This window comes from Elgaria multicarinata, chromosome 16, assembly GCF_023053635.1.
Source record: "Elgaria multicarinata webbii isolate HBS135686 ecotype San Diego chromosome 16, rElgMul1.1.pri, whole genome shotgun sequence".
NCBI lineage: Eukaryota > Metazoa > Chordata > Lepidosauria > Squamata > Anguidae > Elgaria > Elgaria multicarinata.
In genome coordinates this window covers 27270605-27282246 of record NC_086186.1, presented here as the reverse complement: position 1 = coordinate 27282246, position 11642 = coordinate 27270605, and the positions used below count along the sequence as shown (strand labels likewise).

Genomic DNA, 11642 nt, shown 5'->3' with positions numbered 1-11642 from the left:
TATGCCGTCTTTTTTCCTGTAAGGAACCCAAGGTGGCATGTATAATCCTCCTCCTCTCCACTTTATCCTCACAACGACAACTCTGTGAAGTGTGTTGGGCTGAGAGTCTGTGACTGGCCCAAAGTCACCCAGTGAGTTTCCATGGCCGAGTGGGGACTAGAACCCGGATCTCCCGACTCCCAGACTGACACTCTAGCCACTACACCACACTGGCTCTCAAATTTGTGTTTCTGACATTGGCAGATATTACATCAATTCCCATTCTTATTTCAGAGCTACTTAAATTGCCCAGCAACCCACAATTTCACACTAAGGAAAAGGGCAAGGAAAGATGTGGAAAGTGTTAAGAATCAAACAGCATGTCGCCATATACACTTTCCATTAGTGGCCATGTTGCTAATTTAGAATAACCAGCTTAAATCAACATTCAGTCTAATTCAGCAAAACTTTAGACACATCTCAAAGGAAAGTCATCATGTTCGTAGGTATAGATTTTAATTTGGAAGTGAATCAAAAACATACAAGTCCTTCTGGATTTTTTACAAATACTTTACTAAAGGATCAAGTTAACTCTAAAACAAAGCGATCTTTGCTTTGCTAAAATATTTAAAATTAACAAGATACAGGACCAGCGGTTTAAGCTTATAACTTAAATAAGAATTTTGTGCAAACAGTGACTACTGATTACAAGAAAAATATTATACAATTATACGTTACTTTCTTGTGCCTCTTAATGTTATAAGAAGGTAGGCTGGGAAAAATATCTGGCACCAAAAAATTGATGCATGATGGTTCCAGTACGTTCAATAAAATGTACTATATTAAAATATTGGCATAGAATTTTAAATATTCTATGGTCTGTTTCTTCCTGTAAACCTTTATTCCCTCAAAGAAAGGTGCAGCAAGTTCCTGGTTCACCTAATATCCTTTTTTCCTTTCAAAACCTACATATGACATTTAATTAAAGTAAATATTAATGAAACCTTTGGTATTATACCGAATTATTGAATGCGTTGCATTATGGGGTGTGTTTTTTGTAAAGTGGCGCAAGATGCTCTAAGATATAATCACATTCCACAACTTATTTACTCTAGAGCAATCCCATTGGTTTGAAAATAACCACTGTGGAGTATGTGGACCAGAAAGTACTGTCCTTGTTTTAAGCGTTTGATAACCAGGTGGTTTTTTTAAAAAAAGGGTAGCTTCCATAATAAATGTAACAAGTACCTCTAGCACCTACTGCATTTCAAGCAGAAGAGATATTTAACACATTCTGAATGATCTCCAAACTGAAGGAGAGAAAGAGATTTGAAATAGCTTAGCTTTATTTTTTTATATATGTTAGTTTCCATGCCAAATTTGTAAAGTATCATTACTGTAAAATTCCTTACCTACTGGCAATACCTCCATTGCGTTCCAGAACTGAAAAGGCTAGGGTTCAGCTGAAAGTTATTCAGTAAGAATTCCATTGCAAAAAATCAGGATTTTGAGGGGCCTAATGTTTCCCTAAACATGCTCAAAATCTTACTTTTTTCATGCTGGCTTACTGCTGTTTAAAGCCCTGGCACTTTTTTTTTTAAAAAAAATATTAAGTACAGTCCCTAGATCCTAGTAACAGCGACGTCACACAGCCAGTCAAATTTTTGCCACATGATGAGAACAAGAGTAGTTCAATGCCCTCCCTCAACTAACTTCCTTTGTTCTCAGTGACTGTTCTCACATAGTCACGCAGAATCAGATCGGGCTATGTCACTGTTATTAGAAAGAAGAGCTATTTTCCACTGCCACAAAGTGGCACCACTTGCTGAAGTTGAGAGAAGATACTCACAATGGAGTACTGCTGCAGTCATCTAAATGTCAGGTGTGGGGGAACAGGGAGCGTGCTGCAGGCCACTCATGCACAGGTGTGTAGCGCCTTCTCTCTGCAGTGCTCCCGGTGGAGGAAAATGAGCAAAACATTTCCTCCCCAAGATAGCCAAAGGGGAAAGGGGTGAATTTTGCAGGAGAGAAATTGTTTTTATGCAGTAAAAAAAATATTTTGTTTTTTTAAATTGAGCAAAATGTAATATACAATTAATTTTTGAACATTATATCATTGAAGTCCAAGTGTCCACTGAATAAATCAATATGATGTTACAAGAAATACATGATCTGTTTTTCATTAGCGTTGTCAACATTTTCTGACCATGTATCATATTCAGGAAAGATCCAACGTTATCAATAGGCTGCAAAGCCAAGTGTAGTCTCAAAAAATGAAAACATTTAAGTGCATTTTCTGCCGAACAGTCTGACAGTTTTTAATTGTTTGCAGCATCTGCTTGGCGACCCCAGCTTTCTTCTTCTACTCCTGAGTCATACTCTTCTTCAGAAGAATCTTTAGCTGGAGCCCTATGAAATGCAAATAAGATCAAATATTTTAAGTAATGAATAGAACAGAGTTATTTCAGAAAGGATAAGTCATGAATGGTAGACTTTAAACATGGAATGTTAACTTGCAGACATCTAAGTTTGGATCCAAAGAGGTGCTTAGGCTTACACAAAAAGCTTTTGTCAGCCCAGTGGAATTTTTTGCACTGATTCCCATCAGATTTTATGACATGATTTTATTATTATGTTGTATGTTGCTCAGGATATTTATAGTAGAAGAGGGGATGATGAGGATTAAAAGCATCACTACAATGGCAAGAATGCAGACAAGTTGTATGGGGTTTAGACGAGGGCAACAAGGATGATCAGGGGTCTGGAAACGAAGCCTTATGAGGAGAGACTGAAAGAACTGGGCATGTTTAGCCTGGAGAAGAGAAGACTGAGGGGAGACATGATCACACTCTTCAAATACTTGAAAGGTTGTCACTCAGAGGAGGGCAAGGATCTCTTCTCAATCATCTCAGAGTGCAGGACATGGAATAAGGGTCTCAAGTTACAGGAAGCCAGATTCCAGCTGGACATCAGGAAAAACTTCCTGACTGTTAGAGCAGTACAACAATGGGACCAATGACCCAGGGAGGTCGTGGGCTCTCCCACACTAGAGGCATTTAACAGTAAGCTGGACAGCCATCTGTCAGGTATCCTTTAAGGTGGATTCCTGCATGGAGCAGGGGGTTGGACCCAATGGCCTTATAGGCCCCTTCCAACTCTTATGAAATTAAATTGCTGTTTAAGAATAATTTACTGGACATTTGCATTCTAGTTTCACATTACTGTGGATCCTCACTTTGCGAGTCCATGAAATAAAGGAATGGCCAATTTTAAAATTCTTCATTTCTTGTAACTTTTAGTCCAGAAACAAATATCAGAAGTGGACTCAATCCCTGAAGTAGGAGGATTGACTTGATTCCTTACGGCTACTTTCAGCTCTAAATATAAAGGATGTTTACTACTATTGGAAATAAAGGTATGCTGCTCTTTCAAGCTTTGCATTACTGCTAGTGCTCTTTGACAAAAAGTTTTAGGTAAGATTCCTTCTACTTCCAAGGGGCCATTGAACTGCCTTCAAATGCACAAGCAGTCTTCAACTCCCACATCCTGTTATAAAAGCAAACACACCAATCCCTCCTTGAAAACACACAGACACACATACTAAACGCTACTGGGAAAGTTCTACTCAAAGAAATAAATGTATTACTGTGGAACTTCCAATTGATTAAATGTTTCACACAGGAAACAGCCCTGACAAACTGTATCAAATAAGCACAAATCTTTATAGAATGTAACCCAACAATAAAGTTTAAAAAAAAAAACATTTTGCACGACTGGGTGTGTTGTACAGAGTCCTTGTCTTAATTTTGAAAATATAAAAATGTTGACATTCACTAGCAATCTCCATATACAGACTCTGCATCAAATGTTCAGTACTCACCTACTGTGAGAGGCAGCTACAAAACATAACCACCAAGAAAAAGGTTATCTAATTGAACATTTCCTGAACGATCCTAATTGAGAAAAGTGTTTTGCCTACTTCTGCAACCAATCCAGTCTAGTGTTGGAAACCCAACATTACCTGACATAACCTGGGTCTTTTTTTCCTTCCACGACATCTTTGTCAACTTCCACACATACAATATCAGAATTGGGTACTTCAAACATCGGTTCCAGCAATAACTTTTCCTAAGAAGTGGAGGATGGAGTAGTCATTCAAGATTGTGTTCACAACAATCTGCACAATTCCTGTTCCAGGACATACCTAGCAGTAGACTACTCCTGTGTCTAAACACAGTCTAAAAGCTTTATAATCTCAGATTCCAAGGTAATATACTTGCTAGGAGTCTTATAATGCTGTTTCCCCAACCTGAAGTCCACTCACCCATGGAGCCACTTCCTTCTAACTCCACCTTAAAAATAAGAAATGGCCCCACCACAAGGCAATGTGAGATGGCTGCTTCAAAAGGGAAGGTTTTGGAAATCAATACGAGTGGCAGCGTATAAGACAGACAAATATGACTTATGGGCAAATTATACTCTTGTGCAAACCCTACTCAAGAAGACAGGTTTGCACAGGAGCTCTGCAAGACCGGCGCTCTTGCGCTGCTCCCGTTTACTTAAACAACACATACATACGCAGGGAAACTTCCATGATGCAACTATGCCTCTACATTCTGCTCCAGACTCTTCTTGTGCAAACTTTTCCTTCTCTGTGCTTTTTGCTACCGTGAATCTTGTCCCGTCTTTGTTACTTCATTAACAGACTTCGTTTTGCTCTTTCTGTCTCTAAATTTCTAAAATCTCTTTTGCGAACCTACACTTTTATCCCCAATCTAGCCAATGGAATTTTTACATGCAAAACTAATGGCTACATCCTAGGTGATTAATAGCTGTGCGGAGAGGGCAAATCCTTACCATTATAGATCGAAGACCTCTAGCGCCGGTCTTGCGGTCTAGAGCCAACCTGGCTATTGCCTTTAGAGCATCCTCAGTAACATTCAATTCACACTGGAAAATATAGAACAAAATTACACTTTTTTAGATATTCCATATTTCAATATTTGTTTTTTCCCCTATGGGAATTTCTGTTACCTTTAGACAAGTGTTTTATTATCATCATCATCATCATCATCATTTTTATTTGTTTCCCACCTTTTGCCCAATGCTGGGCCTCAAGGTGGCTTTACAAAATTAAAACATACACAGTTAAAAGCTGTAAACAGAAATATACAAAAGTTAAAAATATAATAAAATAGGTTTCAATATTAAATTAAAAATACATAACAAATTTTACAAGTCCCAGGTATAGATGGAGGTCCAGAAAGGCCTGCCAAAATAAAAAAGTTTTTGCCTATCTCTGAAAACACATGAAGGCGGGAGCCAGTCTAGCTTCCTTTCAATTTTTTTAAAGTACTTTATTCTTGGAAATTTGAGCAAGGTACTGTTCATACGCAGCTTTAAAAGGCATCTATATTATAACCACTATTTAAAAACCCACTATTTTAATGTGGCTAAATGAGGGAGTCTTGCTCTCTTGAAAATGAATGTTACAGCACAAAAATGCTCTGAACAGTGTCAAGTAGCAAAAGAAAAGCTACCAAACCTTGTCCATGCTGAATAATGCTTGGTATTGGGGAATCACAGCATTCCGGGGCTCAGTAAGAATCCGTACAAGGGTTTTCTCATCAAGGCTGTGCAGCGGAACCACCACCGGCAAACGCCCCACAAACTCGGGGATCATGCCAAATTCAATAAGATCTCGTGCTTCAACATGCCGTAGCAAGCGATCTTTTTCTTCCATATCTTGCTGCGTGCTGGACTCTCCACCTAAATTAGCCACGTCTGCAGCCGCAGCGGCTCTTCTGCCTTTACCCAGGTTTGATGGAGTTCCAAAGCCGAGATACTGCAAGACAAAACGTTCTGCGTTTAAGAAGGAAGCCACACTGAAGTTTTTGCTTTATAGAAAGATGCACTGTGTGTGACTACAGATGCAACAATACATGGTAGAATTCTTGACCAGCTCATTACCCAAAAACTGTTTTAAAGATGTCAAGTATTATTTGTTGCACATCTATCCCACAAGGAGCTCAGGGTGGCATTTTAGCCTTCAAACAACCGAGAGAGGTAAGTTATGCTGAATGGCTTATCCCTGAGGTTCTCAGTGGGATTTGAAACCAGCACTGCAGCCATTGTATGCAAAGCCTTGTGGTTTTATTTTTGCAGACAATATAACCACTGCAGTTCTGCTATAATGTTTAGAATCATAGAATAGTAGTTGGAAGGGGCCTATAAGGCCATCGAGTCCAACCTCCTGCTCAATGCAAGAATCGGTTTTGAGAACCGCCCAGAGAGCTCTGGCTTTTGGGCGGTATAGAAATGCAATCAATCAATCAATCAATCAATCAATCCACCTTAAAGCATCCCTGACAGATGGCTGTCCAGCTGCATCTTGAAGGCCTCCAATGTGCCCACAACCTCCCTAGGTCATTGGTTCTATTGTCGTAGCTTTCCCAGTGAGGTATTATCAATAGAAGGACTAAAATGTTTCACAGCATAGTTCATTCAATGGGGTACAGCACATGACCTTCTTACATTAATACATTACCATTTGCTAATGCTTGAAAGTGCTCTTTAGAAAGAGCTGACCACACAGGGACTCCTGTTTAAAAAACAACAAATCACACTTTGCCAAGCCCCAAAATGCCCCACCGCCATGTAAAGCCAAAATACTTTACGTTAGCCGTAAACAAGTCTAATCATGTGCTAGATATTGTTTTGAACAGGGGTGCAGAACCTCAGGTCCAGGGGCCAAAACTGGCCTTCCTGAGGTCCCAATCCACACACCCCCAGGGTCCCTAAATGGCCAGGCCCCCTTTCCCAGGCCCCCACCCCCTTCCCTCCTGACCACTGATCGTTTGGTGGATTTCTGGCTTTCTTGCAGTTCTTAACCCATTCTAAAAGGTTGAAGTGCCTCTCCTAAGCCTTAGTTCCTGACAGCAGGAACATTATGCAAAACTATGCTGGGATTTCAGCCCTGCTCCCTTTGCCTCAGGTCCTGCCTACCACTGGAATGCAGACCCTGAGTGCCTCCTTGAACCGGAATTCAGCCCTCAGGCTGAAAGAGGTTTAACATTCCTAATCTGAAAGTCTGACTGATGGTTTTTGGTTATTGTCCTAAAGAGGATTGAATCAATTAATTCAAGCTGTTTCATGTATACTCTAAATTCAAGAATGGTGGTTTAGGTAAAATAAGTACACAAAAGGTCATGGGCCTCCAAGATTTGCTCTTCCTGTCCCATCCTCCCCCAACCCCCCTTTTTTTTAAAGTATTCCATTGTGCTCCTAAGGAATAATACTCAGATCCTCATTTTTTTAAAATAAAAAATCCTAATGTTAAAAGGCCATTGATAAAACAGAGTGGGCTTTTAAAGAGTCCAAATTATTTGCATATACAGCACCTTTCCATTTTAATATTTACATCTTGGTTTTCTGTTCTGCACAAAGCCACCAACACACACAAATGAAAAAAAAGCAATGGAAACAGTTAACCTATTAAATTAATATTAAACATAAAAACAATTAAATAAAATCACAATGTTTCATCAAAACAATTAACTGCTTTACATAATATCAGCATAACACTAATTCATAAATATTTTGTTTCAACAAGTTAACCCCATATAACTCAAGGCCACAGATAAAAATACATTACAAATCACTCCAATCTATCAAAAGCAGCAGCACTAGAATTAAATATGCAACACCACAGTTACATTAAGCGCCTTCATTATAAGGACCGCCTACCCAAGTGGTGCATGCCAGGGAATTCCCATTCAGGGCCCAGTCGCTTGCCTCTCACTTAGGCTGACCGGCCCCTAGCTCTCAACTAGGCCATATCACCAGAAGTGTACTACTCCGCTTAGCAGGAGGAATCTCAAAACATTAACCACCACTATCTCCCCCACATAAGCCAAAATAGGGAGGTGCTCTTGTGTCAAAGCCCAGAGGATCACCCCTTGAGGACTGCCCCTGCCAGCAACAACATAAATAGCTCCCTCACCCAGACTTTTCACATCACAATGACCCTGCTCTTTTGCAGGATTAGTTATCAGTAATGAAAAACAAGTTGAATTCTAGTTTCTTGTTGGCTTACCTTTTCATTTTTCCTCCGGCTGATGATTCTATCGAGACCATTAAAAGCACCAGAGGCTACAAAGAGGATGTTGGTTGTATCGACCTGCACAGTCTCACCACGTAACTTGCGGGAATTCTTTTCTGGAACATTCACTATTGTACCTTCCAGTAATTTTAACAAACCCTAAGTAAAAGTGAGAGAGGAATGAGCAACACTTTCACACTTACGAACGTAAGGCTAATGGCTTATCTAGGCCAGGATCCTCTTGGTACACTGGCCAAACAAATGCCTGTCGGCAGCCCATAGGCTGGACACTGAATGCAATAGCAGCCTCCTGCTTGTGTTCCCTGGGAACTAGTATGGAGAGGCATACTGCCTGCAATACTCTAGGTGACATATGACGAGTAGTCCTTGTGAATGAAGGTGACCAATCCCTTTTTAAAGCAGTCCAAATTCGTAGCCATCACTACATCTTGTGCTTGTAAGCTCTGTAGTTTAAATATGTGTTATGTGAAGAAGTGCTTCCTTTTATCTGTCCTGAATCCCCCCTCCCTCTCCTCATTCTGCTTCACTGGATGACCCTGGGATGATACCCAGCTCTACCTTTCCTTTTCATCAAATCCAGGTGAGGCAGTGACTGTTCTGAACCAGTGCCTGGGCACGGTAATGGACTGGATGAGGGCTAACAAACTGAGACTCAATCCAGACAAGATAGAGGTACTGTTAGCGGGTGGTTCATCTGTCCGGCGAGGTGATGTTTGCCCTGTCCTGGACGGGGTTGCACTCTCCCTAAAGGATCGGGTCCGTAGTTTGGGGGTGCTCTTGGATCCAGAACTGTCACTTGAGGCACAGGTGAACTCAGTGGCAAAGAGCACCTTTTATCAGCTTAGGTTGATATACTAACTACGCCCTTATCTGGACAGAGATAGCCTAGCTACAGTTATCCATGCTCTGATAACCTCTCGTTTGGATTACTGCAATGCGTTATACGTGGGGCTGCCTTTGAAAACGGTCCGGAAGCTTCAGCTGGTACAAAACAGGGCAGCCTGTTTACTAACAGGGACTGGCCAGCGAGATCATATTATGCCAGTCCTTTTACAACTTCATTGGCTGCCAGTCCAAGTCCGGGCCCGATTCAAAGTGCTGGTATTGACATTTAAAGCCCTAAACGGTTTGGGGCCAGGTTATTTGAAGGAACGCCTCCTACCATATGTACCTGCCCGGACCTTAAGATCATCTACAGGGGCCCTTCTCCATGAGCCCCTGCCAAAGGAAGTGAGGCAGGAGGCTACTAGGAGGAGGGCCTTCTCTGCTGTGGCACCCCGGTTGTGGAATGAGCTCCCCAGAGAGGTCCGCCTGGCGCCTACACTGTACTCCTTTCGTCGCCAGTTGAAGACCTTTTTATTTTCTCAGTATTTTAACAATTAATTTTAACTTAAATTTAAATTTTACTGTTTTAACTCTGTATTTTAATCTTATATCAATTTTGCTGCATGGTTTTTATTTCTGGTTGTGCTTTTTATATTGTATTTTGTATTTGTGCTTTTAACCTGTTGGTTGTCTTACCATGGTTTTAATTTTTGTGAACTGCCCAGACAGCTTCGGCTATTGGGCGGCACAGAAATGTAATAAATAAATAAATAAATAAGGCAGCACCAATGCCACAAACGGGAAGCGATCCCAGGGAGTAAGAGGCAGACTGAGATAGAGAGAAAGGGTGCACCAGTTGAGGGTGGCTGGGGCAGCAGTGAAGGCTGCCAGGAGGTGGTAATCAGTGCGACAGGAAATCTGTCAGCACTGGGAGGAATTAAGGTTTATAGAGGCAGCTGACATAAGGCTGATGGGAAGAGGAGAGAGGAGTTGATAATGGAATAAGGAGGCAAGAGAGGTGGTGAGTGGCAGCAATGCAGGTCATGTGGTTTTCAGCTATGTGAAAATTAAGAATATAAAACTTATCAATTTCAGCAGCCCCAATGTATGGCATAACAGCAACGTCCTCCTTCCGGCATTTCTACTTTCATATGTACCTGACAGAAGACGCTGTCGCAGCCAGGCCTCAGGAAAATAAATACAATTCTAATCTCAAAAAGCAGAGCAAGACAGTTCACAAGTAACAACAACACCGTTCTTAGGTTGTTTTATAAACCAGATGCAAAGCGGAAGGGGTGGGCAGGCAGGAGGCAGCGTGCTCACTTGCTTCAGTGTGGCCCCGAACAATTAAGGGTAAATTATGTGTTATGGTTGGTCGTTATGTGCGAACCAGGAGTGTCTAGAATTCCAAAGGTGCTTCATTGGGAGGGTTCGCACATCACTTTAAGCCATCAATGGCTTATAAACTACGCAGAGCAGCTTGTTTTTCCGATAGCTTACTCTGCCCTGACGGACATGGGGGAAAAGGTTAATCTTTTTTGCTTTGGTTTCCCAGTCCTGCGCAGGTGTGCAGCTAGAGATGTAACATTTCCAGAAATTTTGAAGACATGGAAAAAACCCGTTTTTTCCCCGTTTTTTTCGGGGGGGAAATGGAAATTTTTGGAAAAATTGAAATAATGCAATATTAGCACTTTTTACAGATTGAAAGTCACTTTGTTACTTTAGGAACATAAAATGTAATTATGTCCAAGTTGGTCTGGCATAAATTTATTACATTTGGTATATTAAAAGTAGTGTATTCAAACAATTATTACACATTTAATTTACTTTTTTGGGGGTAACAAATGGAGCTACAAGCTCCTAAACTGTTAGGAACACCTGAACTGTAAGGAACCTCTTTGGTTCTGCCAGTTTATGAGCAGCAGGCAAAAAACAATTTTAAAAAACAACTGAAGAAACCACCAACATTAGTAACAAAGAAAATTATTTATGTCTCCACTAGTCCTCCATTGTCAAGACATAAATCCCCCATTCCCATAAAAAGAACTGAGAAAAATGAGGGGGGGGGGGGGACCAAGATTCATGCATTAAATTTAATCAGCCTCATTTTCTGACCTATAGCTATCAGTATTAGTTTCAGTCTCTGCTGCCATGGAAGTGCTGCCCCCTAGAGGCAGAAATGCATCTTCCTCTTGCATTTGAGAGTTGTAGTCTCAGTTTGCAACCGAGGACTCGCTTGTCCTTGGTGCACAGACATTGTAATAATCTGATACTGTACAGTTTTTAGAAATCCTTTGGAGAAGTAAATATCTGAACACCTAATCATGCTAAAATAAAACGTCCCGTAATCCATTTTTTCTTCATTTTTTCCCCAATTTTTCCAATTTTTGGGAAAAAACCAAAAAAAGGCTTCAGAAAAAATGGGGAAAAAAAGTTTTTTCCCCAAATTTTTCTGGTTTTTTTCCAGGCCTTCACATCTCTATGCGCAGCAGCAGGAAACCGATGGATACGAGCTTACCCCACTTGCAGCCCTGCATGTTGCCCAAAGATGCAGGTGGGGAGAGCTGGTGTCTAGTTCCTGTTGTGACAGCTGTTTCCACTTTGCTGTTGAGAGCTGTCAAAAATGGGGCGGGGTGGGGGGAAGGGGCGCCCCAGTGGGGTGGGGCCTTTGAGGTTTCCCCCCACCCTGGCACAAAAGGGGCTCCAAAAGCAAAAA

At 41.1% G+C, this 11642-nt stretch overlaps 1 protein-coding gene across 2 annotated transcripts in view; it reads right to left on the bottom strand.

The window, feature by feature from the left end:
• Positions 1 to 1194: 1194 nt before the first annotated feature.
• The window catches only part of CLPX (caseinolytic mitochondrial matrix peptidase chaperone subunit X), a 33931-nt gene continuing 23483 nt past the window's right edge, over positions 1195 to 11642 (bottom strand). For both annotated transcript variants that reach the window (XM_063142883.1, XM_063142884.1), the window contains 5 exons: positions 8075 to 8239; positions 5525 to 5824; positions 4837 to 4929; positions 4001 to 4107; positions 1195 to 2388 (listed from right to left, as the gene is read on the bottom strand). In XM_063142883.1, coding sequence (XP_062998953.1) covers positions 2298 to 2388; positions 4001 to 4107; positions 4837 to 4929; positions 5525 to 5824; positions 8075 to 8239 — 756 coding nt within the window. In that variant the 3' untranslated portion in view covers positions 1195 to 2297. The remainder of the gene's footprint in view (positions 2389 to 4000; positions 4108 to 4836; positions 4930 to 5524; positions 5825 to 8074; positions 8240 to 11642) is intronic.